Source organism: Mesoplodon mirus, assembly GCF_964341445.2.
Source record: "Mesoplodon mirus genome assembly, chromosome: 10".
Lineage (NCBI taxonomy): Eukaryota > Metazoa > Chordata > Mammalia > Artiodactyla > Ziphiidae > Mesoplodon > Mesoplodon mirus.
In genome coordinates, this window is record NC_138986.1 from 109,751,275 (window position 1) to 109,774,043 (window position 22,769).

A 22,769-nucleotide genomic window follows, 5' to 3' on the forward strand; every position below is an offset into this window, starting at 1 on the left:
ACCACCCTTATAACACATTCTTGAGTAATGCCAGACCCGCTTTGTACAAACCACAGGAAACCACAGTCTCAGTAACCCATGTCAGGATTGCCAGAGAAAATATGGGCTATCCAGTTCAATTTGAATTCCAGATAAACAACAAGTAATTTTTCAGTATCCGTATGTCCCACATATTGTATGGGCCCTACTTACACTAAAACTAAGTCAGGCCAAATACTGCATGGGAATACTTACACTAAAAAATTATTCTGGGTTTATCTGAAACTGAAATTTAACTGGGTGCCTTGTATTCTTGTTCGCTAAGTCTGGCAACCCTTATATACTTACCACCAGCTGATGTATTATCTATTTATTGTAGTTTTGTTTAGTGTGTGTCTTCCCCTACTAGAATGTGCAGCGTTACCAAAGACTACAACAATGCAAGAGTGCCGGATACACAGGAGTAGCTGCTTACTGAATCTTGGTGAATGAATGAATGAACACGCACCATAAATACAAGCCACACCATGTAATGAGGAAAAGTTACATGTCCCAGAATTCCTGACTTGTGAACAGAAACCATGCACACAAAGGCAACAGACACACATAGACACGTCTGCACTGTGCTCCCCATGCCAACCCCACACTTACCACAGACTTAACTGATACACATCACTCACTCTTCCCACACACTCACAGTCACCACTGAGGCCTACATTACCAACTAGACAGTGAGAGAATAAGTATTGATTGGAATTAAATCCTGGAGGATCCACTGGGAACCACACTCTCAACTGTGTGTATCCACTGCCCCTGACACGTGTCACACACTCAGTAAATATCTGTGGACAGAGGACTGATGAACCCACCCTGAGCCTTTCATTCCTCCCTCAGGACTCTCGAAGTCACAAGAGGATCCCCCTCGGCTTGGATCCACTGTGGTGGCCCAAGGCTGCAGCCCAGGGGCAGGGGAGGTCTCCTCTGCCTCTAAATACTTCTTCTGTACTTCTACTCTGCGCAAGCTCAGCTACGCTGGTAAGGGCGCGGGGCTCCTCAGGTGAGGGGGTGCTTGGCTGTGAGGCAGGAGGCACACAGATCCCAGGGAGGCTGAGAGGAAATCCAGGGTCATCAGAGGTGATGAGGGCTCTGTGGAGGAGCCTGGGCAGGATGCCTGAGCTGTTCCGAGGGCATGGATGCCAGCTGAGTGTGGGAGTGTGTGTGTGAATACTGCTACTACCATGGTGGGGAAGTCAAGGAGCAGGGGCCGGAAAGGTCTGGGCTTGAGGTGGAGGGAAGAGGGACCAGATTAAGCATCTTCAGAGGAAAATGTAGGCTTTGTCTTTGCCTTTGCTTCCAGAGAAGGACAGAGTTCTGCATTATCCACCTCCAGCCTGAGAGCAGGACCATCCAGCTCAGGTGTACACAGCTCACACATACACGTGCCCTCCAGGCACAGCCCTTCTCAGTGCACATCAACCCCAAGCACGTGCTCCACAGTACTCTCCTGCACCACAGCCCCATTCCACAAGGAATGCACCACCGATATTCCCAAACTCACACTCCTCGTCGTACACGCATCCAGCCGCATCCCTCACATACTACAGCCCTCACCACCATACTCCACACCCCTGTATATAGACACCGCTCCAGTATCCCCCCCCACGCACATTAAAAGCCCACAGATGACACCCGATACACCACTCCGTCCTACGGCCAACAGACACCAAGCTCACGACATAGCTATGTCGTGCCAATGTCCCTCTCTCGTCTACCACACCTGCTCCCTCAGCTTCCGGCATGGCCCATGCATGTTATTATGATTTTCATTTCCTTTTTCAGGAATCCGGAGATTTCATCGAGACACTGCCCAGCCTAGACCACCCCTAGCCCAGGATCAGGAAGAAGGAGAGACCGCTTCCCCATCACACTGTGTCTCCTCCTCACCCTCTTCACCCTGTAAGAACTATCTGCACCCAGACAAAGAGGAAAGGGGCATGAAAATATACTACATGCAGGTACAAGTGAACAAGGGTGTCGCTGTCTCCTGGAAGACAAAGAAACCCTTGGGGTTGCCTGAAAAGCAGCTGACGATAGAAGAAGTGACCCTTCCTGAGGATGTGTGCGCAGTAGCCACTGACCCCTCTTCTGATGTGTCCACCAAAAGCCTCCTGTCTGACAGTGAGCCCACTGGGGAGGAGAAAGAGTATGAGGAAAGGGCAGAGCCAGGCAGCCCATCAGGGCCACCTGCTGTCGAGGAGAGACCCAGCGCCAAGACAGCGGACTGGATGCTGACCATGGAGACTAGCTTCAGGTGCATGGCTTGCTGCCGGGTCTTCCCCACCTTGGAGATCCTCCAGCAGCACGTGAAGTTCGGCGTCCTGCAGGGCTTCAGCTGCCGTGTCTTTCATCTCAACATGGCCCAGTGGATGGGCAATGTGGAATCCGAGAGCACCCCTGAGGAGGAGGAGGAGGAGGAGGAGGAGGAGGAGGAGGAGGAGGAGGAGGAGGAAGAGAAGCAAGAAGAAAAGGAGAATGAGGGAGAGCAGCCCACGGGGGAAGGCCCCAGCCCAAAGAGACCCCGCAGGCAGGGTCTTTTCTCTCCTTTGAGTTCCAAACAGCAACTGAGATTCATGGGACAGAAGATCCTGGAAGACGGTGTGGCCGTCCCTTGGAAGAGGTAAGGCTTGAGGCTGGCAGTCTTCTGAGCCTATGTCACGAGGGCCCAGAGGAGTCTAAGGGAAGGGGCCGCACACATGTGCTGGTTGACCTAATGGCTCTGCAGTTGCATCAAATGGGACACACCCAGCACTAACAAAGGCATTGACCTCTGTTGACGTAAACAAGAAGGTGGAGCCTTTTCCTAGGAGTTTTCTCAGGGTCTGCACGATGGACCTCAACTCTTAGAGGACGTACTGCCAGCAGCTCCTTCTCGGCAGAGAGAGCCAGGAGTGGTCTCAAGAGAGGACAGGGGCCCTTGCAGGACCAGAACTTTGAGGTCTGAGAGCCTTGGGCCTGAGCCGAGATCTCACCCTGACCACTGTACCTAGCCTTCTGTGACAAAGGGGAATAGGAAAGAGAGTCACGTGGAAATGAGGTCCCCCGAGATATGGAAATGTTCCAGAACCTTCGTGGCGTGGTAGTTGATCTGGAGCCAAGCTCACTGTGGTGTGTGTGGCTCTGAGCATTAAGGCAATGCTGGAGGGTAACCCTGACCAGCAGAGCTTGGAGTGCTTCTTGTCTCTTCCTGTTCTACCTCATTTGCTTTATCCCTTCCAGGGAGAAGAAAGGACCCTCGGGAGAGTAGCAGACAGAATGCCATGGTCTGAAGGAGGATGAAGGGACCGGCACTCAGTCTAACATCATATGACAATAGAAGCGTCCTATGCAATAAAGGGCATTTTCCAAACCTTTCCTGGAGCTTTGATTTAATGACATTTTTCTATCTATGCATCTATCTGTCAGCTACATCTGTATCTTTCAAGGTTTGTGAACAAGCTTTCACATAAGCACTAGAGACGTCCGCCAGCATTTTCCAGAAGAGGCCTGCAAATTGCTGGGGACTCCTCACAAATAGGGAACGGCCACAACCCCTGCCACACAGACTCTGCGCGTGGCCCTCCTGACGTACTCCCACTCTCTCTCTGAATTTCCCAACGTCTGAGATGAGGGTGCTGGCTGGAGGCAATGATCACGTGCAGGCTGAACCTTCTCCAGATTCTGATTCTCTTCCTGGGCCTATCGTCCTCAAGCACAGTTTCCATGTCCCTGGCCACACTGATCTCTCTCCTTCAGTCCTTCCCTCCCTCCCTCTCCTGCCTCCCAGTGCAGAGAATACTTTTTTGCATTTGAGACGACATTTATTTTTTGTTCACAGAATTCTCACCTGTTTTACTGTGGCCTCCGTTGTGAACATTCCAAAGCTGAGAATTTTCTTTTTTTCCCCCTCATTTCTGCTGAGTCTTTACCTTCCTAATGCAGTGAGCTCACAGTGCCTAGCTGACTGGATGAGGAAAAAAAATCCAGGGAGCAAAGAGAAATAATAAAAGAATATATCAGTTAATTTTTCATAGTGTTATCCAACTACATAGTTTTAAAATTTTGGAATAATATTAGGAAACTTCTCTTTATAAAAAACTGAATTATTGGGCTTCCCTGGTGGAGCGGTAGTTAAGAATATGCCTGCGAATGCAGGGGACATGGGTTCGAGCCCTGGTCTGGGAAGATCCCACGTGCCACGGAGTAACTAAGCCCGCGCGCCACAACTACTGAGCCTGCGCTCTAGAGCCCGTGTGCCACATCAACCGAGCCCACGTGCCACGACTACGGAAGCCTGCGTGCCTAGAGCCCATGCTCCGCAACAAGAGAAGCCACTGCAATGAGAAGCCCGTGCACCACAGCCAAGAGGAGCCCCGGCGCACTGCAACTAGAGAACACCCGCTAGCAGCAACAAAGACCCAATGCAGCCCAAAATAAATTAATTAATTTAAAAAAACTGAATTAGTTTCAAGGGTACAATGTATAAAAGTACAATAAAAGCCCCCCTTCATAACCCCCCAACCCCACTCTCAAGATGGAATAGATATGCTGTGATACAATTTATAGTCGTAGTACTACTACTCCTCCCACTGCATCCGAAATCCTCTGAGCCAGGTGCAGCAGCTTCATTTCACAATGCTAGGACCCGCCACAAGACAGATGATAATCCCTTTGGACATTTCAAGGAGCGGCACCAGGGGAACAGTACCTGGGAAATGCCACTGACAGCTCAGAATATCCATGGCATTTCTAGAGCCTCGGCACTGCTCTCGCTCTGGGAATGAAGGTCCAAAAAGCACATCGGAGAATGTTCATAGTTGTAAACAAGCTCCACCTTTGAAACACAATCTACATAGAACCACATATACAAGCCTGCACAATGGATGAAGCCAAGGTCTCCTCCATGATTTCCCTTCTGACCACCTTATTGTCTCCTCAACCATAAAAGGTGAACTTGAAACTCAGGACCTTGCCTTGTCGCCAGAAACATCCAAGCTTGGATCAGTCTTTCTAAGACCAGATACTTGCTCTCTGAACTATTAGAGACTTGTCACATACACACAGGTAGAACAGGATTATTTCTATCTACCTGGGGACCTGGAGTCTTTCACATTGCTCCTGTTAAAACTCTCACAACAGCAAAACTTTACCTACAAAGGGTTCAAGCTATGACACTCCCAATTTCCACAAACCTCCTCAGCTCTTGTGAGTCACATGCAGCCAATTCCAGGAATTGGAAACATGGTTGTGAGGATGAAACTGACTTTGGGGCTCCCCTTGGATATGGTCTTCCAGACTTACCAAAAGGCCATTAAGAGGACGGTTTACCCCACCTCAGGGAAACCCGAGGCAGTACTTGCAGTCAAGGGCTGGCCATGGCTTCTGAGCTACATCCAAAAAGAATTTCATACTGTACCTGGATCTGCTGAAGCCATTTCTGACTGTCCGAGAGCCAGCATGTACCGCTCCTCAACTGCCTCCATTGTGGATCATCAGTAGGGCTGTCAGATTTAGTAAATAAAAGTACAGGATACCCAGTTAAACTTGAACTTCACATGAATAATAAGTCATTATTTTTAGTATAAGTACATCCTATGAACTATTTGGGGCATACTTATCTTAAAAATATACTTGTTTTTCTGACATTCATATTTATCTAAACAGCCTATATTTTATCTGTCAACCCTACCCTTCAGAAATGATGGAGGCTCATAGAGATCCAGGAGACGCCTCAGCGCCTCCTCAGCTTTTATTTCTACGTCCTGGACAGCGAGCACGTACCTTCCACTCCCAGTCATTGGCTAGAATGGAGGATATTCTCTGTTTTAGAGCTTTTTCTACTTGTCATTGTTATTATCTTCCTTATTTTAAAGAGATGTTTCTTTTCTCCCAAACTTAATAGCTCATCCAAAAGTATTTCAAAGTTCATTAGACAAGGGAAAAACAACATGGTTCTGAAAAGTGAAGGAAACCGCCTGGTGTTTAGTCAAGAAGTAGTAGGGAGATTGAAAAAGCCAAACTTAATAAGCAAATCTCTCCAAGGGTATTTTCAGAGCTTGATACCCTCCCACACCCTGAAAATATTATTACATCAAGAATGTAGAACTGCTAACCAAATGTAAGGCTCCCATATGATTCTATCAAACTGAGGATGCTTCTTTACTAAGCAGTGAGCACACTTGCTGCCCCAGGGACCTTGGCAGTTGCAACGTAGGGCTCTTCCCTTTGGGATGGAAACAGCAAGTTTTCCTGTGGTCTACACACTGGCCCCCAAAATACTACACTCCCAATACTTGTCAACTTTAAGTATTTTTCTACATATCTCCATTTTTCTGTTACTATTTGGACTACATCCTAGACTTGACACTACGTAAATTGCATTCAAGAAGCTATTTTTAAAAGTTGGTAGGAAACCTTAAATCTATAGCTTGCAGTCCCTGGCTTACTTTCATCCAGGTGCATAAGGGTTTTCAAAAGTAGTCAGGTTAGTTACCCCATATCACAGCCCCACGCTTGTGTCACAGGTATAAAAATGGAACATGCTATTTAAGGTTTTAGTTGCCAAATCATCAAGCCTCCCAGACAGAGGCAATAGAGCAAAATGATTACAGAGGCATGGATTTTGATTTGCTCCAGTGTCTTGGGCAAGTCACTTGGCCTCTGTATTTATTTGTACTTATCTGCACTTATCTGTCACTTGGGGGTCATAATTGTACCTGGTCCATGGGTACGTTGTACAAATGATCTGTAAGGTAGTTACAAGAAACCGACACAGAGTAAGCACTCCACAGACATTGGCTATTAGCTATTGGAAATAGTTCTCCGTGAAACAGATGACTTTATCAGTGGATGACACGGTGGGAGACAGTGAATCACAGAATCACAGCATGTTGAAAGTGACCTAGTTCACACTCTTATGTGAAAAGAAGAAAAGTGTGCATGGGTAGAAAATGTCTGAAACTTTACCTAACAAATAGTTCATCATGTTAGCATGGAGGATTAGAATAAATCAGGAAAGGAGGAAAGAAAAACTTGAGTGTCATTCAATTTCTCTATCATTTGTGTTTCTACACTGAGACTCTGAATACACTGGAAGTGCAAATTTTTTTAATGTGGCGGGATAAAGGTTTTCAAGTTTTCCTGATCCATCCATATTATTATCTCAGAATTGCTGGCAGTTCTTGCCATCTTCGGATCTACACCCATGTGAGTCAGTGGGCCATTCTGGACGGAGGAGATAATAGAGCAGAAGTGAAGTGAGAGGAAAGGAGAGAAAAGATGTTCTCTTTTCTCTTCAAAGAGGAAAGGTCTTTGGAATGGGAACAACTCACAACCAAACTTTGGGGAAAGGATGTGATGGAAAACGAGACAAACATCCTACCCCTGTGATGAGAAGGATTCCCTGGGCTGGATGGAGGGAGGTCACAGGTGGCTGGCGAGGAAACCAACTAGCGAGAAACACACACAAGGGCAGAGTAAACACCCTGAGGCCACTCAGCCTGACTCCATGCAAACATATGTCCAGCAGACAGCCCTTCACCTGTGGCTCCCCAGCAAGACAGGTACCTCGGGGGTGCCAACTCATTCTGAGTCCATTATGCCTGGCCATTCATAAACCGCTGTCTAACGTGTGAGGAATAAACTCTCAATGTGTATGAGGAAATTGGGGAAGGAGATTGAAAAGTTACTTAAACGAAAGAAAAGAAGTTCAGGAAGGCAGGATGGTAGAGAGACAAGAAAAAGACCTTAAAAGATAGAAAGGATTTGCCAAAGAAGAGAAAGAAAAAGAAATGATTCCGAATGGGTTAACCTGCAGCTAGGAAGTTAAGGAAGATTATTGATGGGTGAAGACTATGGAATAAAGTGAATAAAATTTATCAGAAGTTGCTGAGAATATGCTAAGCAGCATGATTATCAAATTATGAATTGGCTGCAATGGCATTCTAGGGGAGCACTAGGAAGGGGAAGCAAATGTTCCTGAGATGACAGTAGCAGGTGGAAAGTTGTTTCAGGGGAAGATCAGTCTTGCAGAGGGTGTATCAGAGTAGGGCAAGTGTGAGCAAGCAAGGAAATACTAAGTGTATATGGTTCCTTCACTGAGTGCACCCAGCCCCGTGGTCAGCCTTGAGAACAAGCAGGACTTCAGGTACTGGAGCTACATTTCAGTCATCAAGACTTGAGAAGACACCCTTAACTCAGGTCTTCTCTTCAAACTCCATCGTTCCTTCTTGACCTTCATTTGGCCTCTTCACTTACCCTCAAGCTGTGGACTGAGGCCACAGAGCAAGATGGATCACTAGTGTCCTCCATCCCCGAGAGACTGTGGTTCACATCAGTGGAGCACCAAAGGCAATAACCAAGTAACAGACACAAGAGTGTATGAAGAAGAAGAGATTCTGATAAGGCTTTCTGTGACAGTGTGGGCCAAGTCGGATCTATATGGCTGGTATCACGTGAATTATGAGCAGCCTTAGGGGAGAAGTTCTCAGAAGGCAGAGCCTGGCTCTCTAGAGGCTCTGTGTCCTCAGAGCCCACTCCAAGACCTCAGTTACAGCTTCGGCCCCCAATATCTCTCCCTCTGCCTGCTCACAGTTTTTGAAGTCTTCTTTCCTCCACATTTCTCTTGAGAGGTGGAGGAGGAAGATGAGCTTCAGGCCAGCTCAGACTCCCCTGGGATCCCAGCAGGATGCCTATCATTAACCTCCCACCTTCTAGGAAGCTCCTAAGATCTTCACATTTGGGGCAGTTCTCATTTCAGCTGTGCTTCAAATTGCTGGCTGGAGACGGCCTGTTGGAACGTGGCAAAAAGCAAGTAGCAGTCCTTCGGGCAGCCTGGCCCTTCTCGACTGTCAGACATCTTCAGGGATATTCTAGGAAATGTTGTTTGTTCTAGAGAAGGGAGGGAAACAATCCAATTGTCCAATAATGCTTGAATGGAAAATAAATGATGCTATATGCATGTGATCAAATAATATCAAACAGTCAAAAATCAAAGACCTAGATCTATATGGATTCACGTGGATAAATCTTGAAAACATAATATTGATTGAAAGAAAATAAGATAAAGAATGTTAGATTGTGATAACAGGTATGTAATATTTAAATATTTAAATCAATTCAACATATTGCTTCTATACATAGAGATGCAAGAAAATAAACTTTATCCAAAGAACACATTATTTACATTTAATATGCTCATTTATCTAGGAGACCCAAAAGAACCCACAGATAAACTAGCAGGAACTAATAAGACGGTTCAACAAGGCACACACATACAAGATCAATAAATTTTAGAAGTCAATCAGGCTCTTCTACACTGGCGATAACAAATTAGAAACTGTAAAAGAAAATAAGAAAAAAAGAAGATCTAAAAATAGTCACAAGAGCCATATAAATTATTTAGAGCTAAGCATACGTAGAAGGCAATATAACTAACAAACTGAGTATGAACAGATAAACTCCGCCCAACCCAAGGTTAGGAAAAGACTGTTGTTACTTTATGAGAACAGACCCTCTTCTTACGGAGCAGATCAGTAAGTGAGAGTGAATCAAAGAAACACAGCATTTGAAAAGTCAGCTAGTCCAAGCCTCTTGATCGCACATACAGAAGCTGAAGCCCAGATAGGTTGAGTTACTTGCTAAAGGGCCCAATGTCCTGACTCAAGGACTAGCATTTTTCACTCAGTCGCAAGACACAATCAAATGCAGTACCTTGGAAAGAGATGGGGAAAAAATGAAGAAGTCAATTATATAGTTCCTCATCTTTAAGTACAGAAAGAGCCGTGACAAAATTACACGTATTGAGGGAAAATTGAAGTGCAGAGTTTAAAATGTCAATAATCCACAGGGAAACTGGAGACCATTTAAAATATTCATATTAAATCTCTCTAGAAAAGACATTAAAAGATCTCCAATCAAGACAAAAGACCTGTATGCAGAAAATTATAAGACACTGATGAAAGAAATTAAAGATGATACAAATAGATGGAGAGATGTACCATGTTCTTGGATTGGAAGAATCAACATTGTGAAAATGACTCTACTACCCAAAGCAATCTACAGATTCAATGCAATCCCTATCAAATTACCACTGGCATTTTTCACAGAACTAGAACAAAAAATTTCACAATTTGTATGGAAACACAAAAGACCCCGAATAGCCAAAGCAATCTTGAGAACGAAAAATGGAGCTGGAGGAATCAGGCTCCCTGACTTCAGACTATACTACAAGGCTACAGTAATCAAGACAGTATGGTACTGGCACAAAAACAGAAAGATAGATCAATGGAACAGGATAGAAAGCCCAGAGTTAAACCCACGGACATATGGTCACCTTATCTTTGATAAAGGAGGCAGGAATGTACAGTGGAGAAAGGACAGTCTCTTCAATAAGTGGTGCTGGGAAAACTGGATAGGGACATGTAAAAGTATGAGATTAGATCACTCCCTAACACCATACACAAAAATAAGCTCAAAATGGATTAAAGACCTAAATGTAAGGCCAGACACTATCAAACTCTTAGAGGAAAACATAGGCAGGACACTCTATGACATAAATCACAGCAAGATCCTTTTTGACCCACCTCCTAGAGAAATGGAAATAAAGACAAAAATAAACACATGGGACCTAATGAAACTTAAAAGCTTTTGCACAGCAAAGGAAACCATAAACAAGACCAAAAGACAACCCTCAGAATGGGAGAAAATATTTGCAAATGAAGCAACTGACAAAGGATTAATCTCCAAAATTTATAAGCAGCTCATGCAGCTCAATAAGAAAAAAACAAACAACCCAATCCAAAAATGGGCAGAAGACCTAAATAGACATTTCTCCACAGAAGATATACAGAGTGCCAACAAACACATGAAAGGATGCTCAACATCTTTACTCATTAGAGAAATGCAAATCAAAACTACAATGAGATATCATCTCACACCAGTCAGAATGGCCATCATCAAAAAATCTAGAAACAATAAATGCTGGAGAGGGTGTGGAAAAAAGGGAACACTCTTGCACTGCTGGTGGGAATGTGAATTGGTACAACCACTGTGGAGAACGGTATGGAGGTTCCTTAAAAAACTACAAATAGAACTACCATATGACCCAGCAATCCCACTACTAGGCATATACCCTGAGAAAACCATAATTCAAAAAGAGACATGTACCAAAATGTTCATAGCAGCCCTATTTACAATAGCCCAGAGATGGAAACAACCTAAGTGTCCATCATCGGATGAATGGATAAAGAAGATGTGGCACATATATACAATGGAATATTACTCAGCCATAAAAAGAAATGAAATTGAGCTATTTGTAATGAGGTGGATAGACCTAGAGTGTGTCATACAGAGTGAAGTAAGTCAGAAAGAGAAAGACAAATACTGTATGCTAACACATATATATGGAATTTAAGAAAAAAAAATGTCATGAAGAACATAGGGTTAAGACAGGAATAAAGACACAGACCTACTAGAGAATGGACTTGAGGATATGTGGAGGGGGAAGGGTAAGCTGTGACAAAGTGAAAGAGCGGCATGGACATATATACACTACCAAACGTAAGGTAGATAGCTAGTGGGAAGCAGCCGCATAGCTCAGGGAGATCACCTCGGTGCTTTGTGACCGCCTGGAGGGGTGGGATAGGGAGGATGGGAGGGAGACGCAAAAGGGAGGGGATATGGAAACATATGTATATGTATAACTGATTAAATTTGTTATAAAGCAAAAAAAAAAAAAAAAAAAAAGATCTCCAATCAAAATGTGAATTTTATAATAGACATGGTATGATACAATTTATAATAGATATGGTATGAACCTTTCTATTTCACGGGAAAGCTTCGGCTGGGAAAAAGGAATTGTTCTTGAAAATGGGGCGTGTGCTACTGCAGACACTGTGCTCAACCTAGGTCCACCGAATGCTCTGATGTCATCACTGAGGTCACAGAATTCCACTGTGCGCCTGGCAACCTTGCAAACATAACAGCCCTGGTGAGCACTAGGCAGTACTGCTGGTTCACTAAGTGGTACAAGTTTTTCAGCCATTTAGGAGACTTGACCATTTTTATTTGTATTGAATCATTTCAACGGATTGCCCAAGAGCCAAGAAGGGCCAACCTGTAGGGAAGAGGAGGAGTTGGACATCTCTTGAGGCATCTTCTAAGGGAGACTTCTAGTTGGTACGATGGAACGGCGACAAAAGAGGAAACATCTGGAAAATGAAGAGTCCCAGGAAACTGCCGAGAACGGTGGAGGTATGTGGGGGGCAACTTGTCTGGGGCACATGGGTTTCTGCCAAACTGAAGCTTCTCCAGGAAGCGGGGGACTGAGAACGTGTCACCTGTGAAGCAGGGAGCGAGAGACCTTGTCTCACTGATGCTGCCGTATCTATCCAGAGGGTCCCTGTGGTGTGAGACGGCACAGAATGGCCAGATGCCCCCTGGGAGATGGGAGGTCAGCTCCGCTGGTCTGAGGACTCTCTCCTGGGGCAGCCGGGCCTGGAGCTTTGTCGGACTCACAGCAGGCTGCATCCTGCTTGCACAGACCTAGAGGTGCAGCTTTTCTCAGACCCCGATTTCTCTCTTATTCTCTTGGATCTTTCCCTGGGGTCATGAGGTGGGGGATGTGAAGGATGCAAGGATGCTGAGAGAGACCCATGAGTTGCTTGGCCTCTTTTACCAAAGTGGAAAGAGAAGCCCCATGAGTTGAAGGCCCTGTTGAAAAATATCTTGACAAGTGGAATGCACTTTGAAAGAAGATTGTTTGTCTAGGGATGGTGTCATATTGAAAGCAAGGAGGATTTATTCCTTCAACAGGAAGAATTTCCCAAAGGAGATCAAGGGAAGGGAAGGGTTTTCCAGAGACTGAGACCGCGTGAGCGGGGGTGAGAAATGGCCTCAGGGTCCTGCGGGGAGCTCTGAGAGCCACGGGCCACGTGGTGCCTGCGTGCATTAAATGTAGGCGAGTAGCCTGCCCTGGGAGAGGCGTGGTAACCCCAGAGCTCCAGCTAGAGGCCTCTGCCCCAGATTAGAGCCCAGTAGCTCCTACCAGGCCCAGGGCCCTGGAGACTGTAGGATGGGCCCTGGGAATGGAGCTCTAGACAGCAGGCAGATTTCCAGGCAGTGGCTGGGACAGGCTGGGGAAGGCAATGACTGCCCCTGACCATTCAGAATATTTTGCTCTATGTTCCTGTGTGTGTGTGTGTGAGAGAGTGAGTGTGTGTGTGTGTGTGTGTGTGCGTGTGTGTGTGTGGTAGTGCAGAGAAGAGCGAGATGAATGGGGGTAGAGTGCTTACCAGATATAACATCTGTGTGGTAAAGTTCTTGTCACCCTGCCTGGAGCTGGCTGACACTCGGCGTACCTAGGAGTGTATACAGAATTCTTGTTAGGGGTGTTTTAGGAGACAGTAACTCATACACCCATGTACACTCTGATACAGCAAAAATATCACACACCCCACATATAACTTCCTTATTAAACCACACACAGCACATGGAGGTATATACACGCATCCCTCCTATACTACGTTCTCATACAACCCACCTGTATCACAATCCTCTCCTCCAACACCAAACGCTGGAGATGAGATATGTATATAGACACACACACTATATATATAGGACACACACACACACACACACACTATATATACATGTATTTCCTCAACTCTTGCACAAACACAGCTAACTTCAGCCATCTCTAAATACCTCTGTAAGAACCAGTCACGTGTCATACACACCACCCTTATAACACATTCTTGAGTAATGCCAGACCCGCTTTGTACAAACCACAGGAAACCACAGTCTCAGTAACCCATGTCAGGATTGCCAGAGAAAATATGGGCTATCCAGTTCAATTTGAATTCCAGATAAACAACAAGTAATTTTTCAGTATCCGTATGTCCCACATATTGTATGGGCCCTACTTACACTAAAACTAAGTCAGGCCAAATACTGCATGGGAATACTTACACTAAAAAATTATTCTGGGTTTATCTGAAACTGAAATTTAACTGGGTGCCTTGTATTCTTGTTCGCTAAGTCTGGCAACCCTTATATACTTACCACCAGCTGATGTATTATATATTTATTGTAGTTTTGTTTAGTGTGTGTCTTCCCCTACTAGAATGTGCAGCGTTACCAAAGACTACAACAATGCAAGAGTGCCGGATACACAGGAGTAGCTGCTTACTGAATCTTGGTGAATGAATGAATGAACACGCACCATAAATACAAGCCACACCATGTAATGAGGAAAAGTTACATGTCCCAGAATTCCTGACTTGTGAACAGAAACCATGCACACAAAGGCCACAGACACAGATAGACACGTCTGCACTGTGCTCCCCATGCCAACCCCACACTTACCACAGACTTAACTGATACACATCACTCACTCTTCCCACACACTCACAGTCACCACTGAGGCCTACATTACCAACTAGACAGTGAGAGAATAAGTATTGATTGGAATTAAATCCTGGAGGATCCACTGGGAACCACACTCTCAACTGTGTGTATCCACTGCCCCTGACACGTGTCACACACTCAGTAAATATCTGTGGACAGAGGACTGATGAACCCACCCTGAGCCTTTCATTCCTCCCTCAGGAATCTCGAAGTCACAAGAGGATCCCCCTCGGCTTGGATCCACAGTGGTGGCCCAAGGCTGCAGCCCAGGGGCAGGGGAGGTCTCCTCTGCCTCTAAATACTTCTTCTGTACTTCTACTCTGCGCAAGCTAAGCTACGCTGGTAAGGGCGCGGGGCTCCTCAGGTGAGGGGGTGCTTGGCTGTGAGGCAGGAGGCACACAGATCCCAGGGAGGCTGAGAGGAAATCCAGGGTCATCAGAGGTGATGAGGGCTCTGTGGAGGAGCCTGGGCAGGATGCCTGAGCTGTTCCGAGGGCATGGATGCCAGCTGAGTCTGGGAGTGTGTGTGTGAATACTGCTACTACCATGGTGGGGAAGTCAAGGAGCAGGGGTCGGAAAGGTCTGGGCTTGAGGTGGAGGGAAGAGGGACCAGATTAAGCATCTTCAGAGGAAAATGTAGGCTTTGTCTTTGCCTTTGCTTCCAGAGAAGGACAGAGTTCTGCATTATACACCTCCAGCCTGAGAGCAGGACCATCCAGCTCAGGTGTACACAGCTCACACATACACGTGCCCTCCAGGCACAGCCCTTCTCAGTGCACATCAACCCCAAGCACGTGCTCCACAGTACTCTCCTGCACCACAGCCCCATTCCACAAGGAATGCACCACCGATATTCCCAAACTCACACTCCTCGTCGTACACGCATCCAGCCGCATCCCTCACATACTGCAGCCCTCACCACCATACTCCACACCCCTGTATATAGACACCGCTCCAGTATCCCCCCCGACGCACATTAAAAGCCCACAGATGACACCCGATACACCACTCCGTCCTACGGCCAACAGACACCAAGCTCACGACATAGCTATGTCGTGCCAATGTCCCTCTCTCGTCTACCACACCTGCTCCCTCAGCTTCCGGCATGGCCCATGCATGTTATTATGATTTTCATTTCCTTTTTCAGGAATCCGGAGATTTCATCGAGACACTGCCCAGCCTAGACCACCCCTAGCCCAGGATCAGGAAGAAGGAGAGACCGCTTCCCCATCACACTGTGTCTCCTCCTCACCCTCTTCACCCTGTAAGAACTATCTGCACCCAGACAAAGAGGAAAGGGGCATGAAAATATACTACATGCAGGTACAAGTGAACAAGGGTGTCGCTGTCTCCTGGAAGACAAAGAAACCCTTGGGGTTGCCTGAAAAGCAGCTGACGATAGAAGAAGTGACCCTTCCTGAGGATGTGTGCGCAGTAGCCACTGACCCCTCTTCTGATGTGTCCACCAAAAGCCTCCTGTCTGACAGTGAGCCCACTGGGGAGGAGAAAGAGTATGAGGAAAGGACAGAGCCAGGCAGCCCATCAGGGCCACCTGCTGTCGAGGAGAGACCCAGCGCCAAGACAGCGGACTGGATGCTGACCATGGAGACTAGCTTCAGGTGCATGGCTTGCTGCCGGGTCTTCCCCACCTTGGAGATCCTCCAGCAGCACGTGAAGTTCGGCGTCCTGCAGGGCTTCAGCTGCCGTGTCTTTCATCTCAACATGGCCCAGTGGATGGGCAATGTGGAATCCGAGAGCTCCCCTGAGGAGGAGGAGGAGGAGGAGGAGGAGGAGGAGGAGGAGGAGGAGGAGGAGGAGGAGGATGAAGAGAAGCAAGAAGAAAAGGAGAATGAGGGAGAGCAGCCCACGGGGGAAGGCCCCAGCCCAAAGAGACCCCGCAGGCAGGGTCTTTTCTCTCCTTTGAGTTCCAAACAGCAACTGAGATTCATGGGACAGAAGATCCTGGAAGACGGTGTGGCCGTCCCTTGGAAGAGGTAAGGCTTGAGGCTGGCAGTCTTCTGAGCCTATGTCACGAGGGCCCAGAGGAGTCTAAGGGAAGGGGCCGCACACATGTGCTGGTTGACCTAATGGCTCTGCAGTTGCATCAAATGGGACACACCCAGCACTAACAAAGGCATTGACCTCTGTTGACGTAAACAAGAAGGTGGAGCCTTTTCCTAGGAGTTTTCTCAGGGTCTGCACGATGGACCTCAACTCTTAGAGGACGTACTGCCAGCAGCTCCTTCTCGGCAGAGAGAGCCAGGAGTGGTCTCAAGAGAGGACAGGGGCCCTTGCAGGACCAGAACTTTGAGGTCTGAGAGCCTTGGGCCTGAGCCGAGATCTCACCCTGACCACTGGACCTAGCCTTCTGTGACAAAGGGGAATAGGAAAGAGAGTCACGTGGAAATGAGGTCCCCCGAGATATGGAAATGTTCCAGAACCTTCGTGGCGTGGTAGTTGATCTGGAGCCAAGCTCACTGTGGTGTGTGTGGCTCTGAGCATTAAGGCAATGCTGGAGGGTAACCCTGACCAGCAGAGCTTGGAGTGCTTCTTGTCTCTTCCTGTTCTACCTCATTTGCTTTATCCCTTCCAGGGAGAAGAAAGGACCCTCGGGAGAGTAGCAGACAGAATGCCGTGGTCTGAAGGAGGATGAAGGGACCGGCACTCAGTCTAACATCATATGACAATAGAAGCGTCCTATGCAATAAAGGGCATTTTCCAAACCTTTCCTGGAGCTTTGATTTAATGACATTTTTCTATCTATGCATCTATCTGTCAGCTACATCTGTATCTTTCAAGGTTTGTGAACAAGCTTTCACATAAGCACTAGAGACGTCCGCCAGCATTTTCCCGAAGAGGCCTGCAAATTGCTGGGGACTCCTCACAAATAGGGAACGGCCACAACCCCTGCCACACAGACTCTGTGCGTGGCCCTCCTGACGTACTCCCACTCTCTCTCTGAATTTCCCAACGTCTGAGATGAGGGTGCTGGTTGGAGGCAATGATCACGTGCAGGCTGAACCTTCTCCAGATTCTGATTCTCTTCCTGGGCCTATCGTCCTCAAGCACAGTTTCCATGTGCCTGGCCACACTGATCTCTCTCCTTCAGTCCTTCCCTCCCTCCCTCTCCTGCCTCCCAGTGCAGAGAATACTTTTTTGCATTTGAGACGACATTTATTTTTTGTTCACAGAATTCTCACCTGTTTTACTGTGGCCTCCGTTGTGAACATTCCAAAGCTGAGAATTTTCTTTTTTTCTCCCTCATTTCTGCTGAGTCTTTACCTTCCTAATGCAGTGAGCTCACAGTGCCTAGCTGACTGGATGAGGAAAAAAAATCCAGGGAGCAAAGAGAAATAATAAAAGAATATATCAGTTAATTTTTCATAGTGTTATCCAACTACATAGTTTTAAAATTTTGGAATAATATTAGGAAACTTCTCTTTATAAAAAACTGAATTATTGGGCTTCCCTGGTGGGGCGGTAGTTACGAATATGCCTGCGAATGCAGGGGACATGGGTTCGAGCCCTGGTCTGGGAAGATCCCACGTGCCACGGAGTAACTAAGCCCGCGCGCCACAACTACTGAGCCTGCGCTCTAGAGCCCGTGTGCCACATCAACAGAGCCCACGTGCCACGACTACGGAAGCCTGCGTGCCTAGAGCCCATGCTCCGCAACAAGAGAAGCCACTGCAATGAGAAGTCCGTGCACCACAGCCAAGAGGAGCCCCGGCGCACTGCAACTAGAGAACACCCGCTAGCAGCAACAAAGACCCAATGCAGCCCAAAATAAATTAATTAATTTAAAAAAATTGAATTAGTTTCAAGGGTACAATGTATAAAAGTACAATAAAAGCCCCCCTTCATAACCCCCCAACCCCACTCTCAAGATGGAATAGATATGCTGTGATACAATTTATAGTCGTAGTACTACTACTCCTCCCACCGCATCCGAAATCCTCTGAGCCAGGTGCAGCAGCTTCATTTCACAATGCTAGGACCCGCCACAAGACAGATGATAATCCCTTTGGACATTTCAAGGAGCGGCACCAGGGGAACAGTACCTGGGAAATGCCACTGACAGCTCAGAATATCCATGGCATTTCTAGAGCCTCGGCACTGCTCTCGCTCTGGGAATGAAGGTCCAAAAAGTACATCGGAGAATGTTCATAGTTGTAAACAAGCTCCACCTTTGAAACACAATCTACATAGAACCACATATACAAGCCTGCACAATGGATGAAGCCAAGGTCTCCTCCATGATTTCCCTTCTGACCACCTTATTGTCTCCTCAACCATAAAAGGTGAACTTGAAACTCAGGACCTTGCCTTGTCGCCAGAAACATCCAAGCTTGGATCAGTCTTTCTAAGACCAGATACTTGCTCTCTGAACTATTAGAGACTTGTCACATACACACAGGTAGAACAGGATTATTTCTATCTACCTGGGGACCTGGAGTCTTTCACATTGCTCCTGTTAAAACTCTCACAACAGCAAAACTTTACCTACAAGGGTTCAAGCTATGACACTCCCAATTTCCACAAACCTCCTCAGCTCTTGTGAGTCACATGCAGCCAATTCCAGGAATTGGAAACATGGTTGTGAGGATGAAACTGACTTTGGGGCTCCCCTTGGATATGGTCTTCCAGACTTACCAAAAGGCCATTAAGAGGACGGTTTACCCCACCTCAGGGAAACCCGAGGCAGTACTTGCAGTCAAGGGCTGGCCATGGCTTCTGAGCTACATCCAAAAAGAATTTCATACTGTACCTGGATCTGCTGAAGCCATTTCTGACTGTCCGAGAGCCAGCATGTACCGCTCCTCAACTGCCTCCATTGTGGATCATCAGTAGGGCTGTCAGATTTAGTAAATAAAAGTACAGGATACCCAGTTAAACTTGAACTTCACATGAATAATAAGTCATTATTTTTAGTATAAGTACATCCTATGAACTATTTGGGGCATACTTATCTTAAAAATATACTTGTTGTTTTTCTGACATTCATATTTATCTAAACAGCCTATATTTTATCTGTCAACCCTACCCTTCAGAAATGATGGAGGCTCATAGAGATCCAGGAGACGCCTCAGCGCCTCCTCAGCTTTTATTTCTACGTCCTGGACAGCGAGCACGTACCTTCTACTCCCAGTCATTGGCTAGAATGGAGGATATTCTCTGTTTTAGAGCTTTTTCTACTTGTCATTGTTATTATCTTCCTTATTTTAAAGAGATGTTTATTTTCTCCCAAACTTAATAGCTCATCCAAAATTATTTCAAAGTTCATTAGACAAGGGAAATACAACATGGTTCTGAAAAGTGAAGGAAACCGCCTGGTGTTTAGTCAAGAAGTAGTAGGGAGATTGAAAAAGCCAAACTTAATAAGCAAATCTCTCCAAGGGTATTTTCAGAGCTTGATACCCTCCCACACCCTGAAAATATTATTACATCAAGAATGTAGAACTGCTAACCAAATGTAAGGCTCCCATATGATTCTATCAAACTGAGGATGCTTCTTTACTAAGCAGTGAGCACACTTGCTGCCCCAGGGACCTTGGCAGTTGCAACGTAGGGCTCTTCCCTTTGGGATGGAAACAGCAAGTTTTCCTGTGGTCTACACACTGGCCCCCAAAATACTACACTCCCAATACTTGTCAACTTTAAGTATTTTTCTACATATCTCCATTTTTCTGTTACTATTTGGACTACATCCTAGACTTGACACTACGTAAATTGCATTCAAGAAGCTATTTTTAAAAGTTGGTAGGAAACCTTAAATCTATAGCTTGCAGTCCCTGGCTTACTTTCATCCAGGTGCATAAGGGTTTTCAAAAGTAGTCAGGTTAGTTACCCCATATCACAGCCCCACGCTTGTGTCACAGGTATAAAAATGGAACATGCTATTTAAGGTTTTAGTTGCCAAATCATCAAGCCTCCCAGACAGAGGCAATAGAGCAAAATGATTACAGAGGCATGGATTTTGATTTGCTCCAGTGTCTTGGGCAAGTCACTTGGCCTCTGTATTTATTTGTACTTATCTGCACTTATCTGTCACTTGGGGGTCATAATTGTACCTGGTCCATGGGTACGTTGTACAAATGATCTGTAAGGTAGTTACAAGAAACCGACACAGAGTAAGCACTCCACAGACATTGGCTATTAGCTATTGGAAATAGTTCTCCGTGAAACAGATGACTTTATCAGTGGATGACACGGTGGGAGACAGTGAATCACAGAATCACAGCATGTTGAAAGTGACCTAGTTCACACTCTTATGTGAAAAGAAGAAAAGTGTGCATGGGTAGAAAATGTCTGAAACTTTACCTAACAAATAGTTCATCATGTTAGCATGGAGGATTAGAATAAATCAGGAAAGGAGGAAAGAAAAACTTGAGTGTCATTCAATTTCTCTATCATTTGTGTTTCTACACTGAGACTCTGAATACACTGGAGGTGCAAATTTTTTTAATGTGGCGGGATAAAGGTTTTCAAGTTTTCCTGATCCATCCATATTATTATCTCAGAATTGCTGGCAGTTCTTGCCATCTTCGGATCTACACCCATGTGAGTCAGTGGGCCATTCTGGACGGAGGAGATAATAGAGCAGAAGTGAAGTGAGAGGAAAGGAGAGAAAAGATTTTCTCTTTTCTCTTCAAAGAGGAAAGGTCTTTGGAATGGGAACAACTCACAACCAAACTTTGGGGAAAGGATGTGATGGAAAACGAGACAAACATCCTACCCCTGTGATGAGAAGGATTCCCTGGGCTGGATGGAGGGAGGTCACAGGTGGCTGGCGAGGAAACCAACTAGCGAGAAACACACACAAGGGCAGAGTAAACACCCTGAGGCCACTCAGCCTGACTCCATGCAAACATATGTCCAGCAGACAGCCCTTCACCTGTGGCTCCCCAGCAAGACAGGTACCTCGGGGGTGCCAACTCATTCTGAGTCCATTATGCCTGGCCATTCATAAACCGCTGTCTAACGTGTGAGGAATAAACTCTCAATGTGTATGAGGAAATTGGGGAAGGAGATTGAAAAGTTACTTAAACGAAAGAAAAGAAGTTCAGGAAGGCAGGATGGTAGAGAGACAAGAAAAAGACCTTAAAAGATAGAAAGGATTTGCCAAAGAAGAGAAAGAAAAAGAAATGATTCCGAATGGGTTAACCTGCAGCTAGGAAGTTAAGGAAGATTATTGATGGGTGAAGACTATGGAATAAAGTGAATAAAATTTATCAGAAGTTGCTGAGAATATGCTAAGCAGCATGATTATCAAATTATGAATTGGCTGCAATGGCATTCTAGGGGAGCACTAGGAAGGGGAAGCAAATGTTCCTGAGATGACAGTAGCAGGTGGAAAGTTGTTTCAGGGGAAGATCAGTCTTGCAGAGGGTGTATCAGAGTAGGGCAAGTGTGAGCAAGCAAGGAAATACTAAGTGTATACGGTTCCTTCACTGAGTGCACCCAGCCCCGTGGTCAGCCTTGAGAACAAGCAGGACTTCAGGTACTGGAGCTACATTTCAGTCATCAAGACTTGAGAAGACACCCTTAACTCAGGTCTTCTCTTCAAACTCCATCGTTCCTTCTTGACCTTCATTTGGCCTCTTCACTTACCCTCAAGCTGTGGACTGAGGCCACAGAGCAAGATGGATCACTAGTGTCCTCCATCCCCGAGAGACTGTGGTTCACATCAGTGGAGCACCAAAGGCAATAACCAAGTAACAGACACAAGAGTGTATGAAGAAGAAGAGATTCTGATAAGGCTTTCTGTGACAGTGTGGGCCAAGTCGGATCTATATGGCTGGTATCACGTGAATTATGAGCAGCCTTAGGGGAGAAGTTCTCAGAAGGCAGAGCCTGGCTCTCTAGAGGCTCTGTGTCCTCAGAGCCCACTCCAAGACCTCAGTTACAGCTTCGGCCCCCAATATCTCTCCCTCTGCCTGCTCACAGTTTTTGAAGTCTTCTTTCCTCCACATTTCTCTTGAGAGGTGGAGGAGGAAGATGAGCTTCAGGCCAGCTCAGACTCCCCTGGGATCCCAGCAGGATGCCTATCATTAAGCTCCCACCTTCTAGGAAGCTCCTAAGATCTTCACATTTGGGGCAGTTCTCATTTCAGCTGTGCTTCAAATTGCTGGCTGGAGACGGCCTGTTGGAACGTGGCAAAAAGCAAGTAGCAGTCCTTCGGGCAGCCTGGCCCTTCTCGACTGTCAGACATCTTCAGGGATATTCTAGGAAATGTTGTTTGTTCTAGAGAAGGGAGGGAAACAATCCAATTGTCCAATAATGCTTGAATGGAAAATAAATGATGCTATATGCATGTGATCAAATAATATCAAACAGTCAAAAATCAAA

General features: G+C 46.1%; 1 protein-coding gene across 1 annotated transcript in view; it reads left to right on the forward strand.

The window, feature by feature from the left end:
* Positions 1–560: 560 nt before the first annotated feature.
* The window catches only part of LOC309810913 (protein FAM170A-like), a gene marked incomplete at both ends in the record, with an annotated part of 60,892 nt that continues 38,683 nt past the window's right edge, over positions 561–22,769 (forward strand). Inside the window, one exon of the mRNA XM_082633233.1 lies at positions 561–572. Coding sequence (XP_082489359.1) covers positions 561–572 — 12 coding nt within the window. The remainder of the gene's footprint in view (positions 573–22,769) is intronic.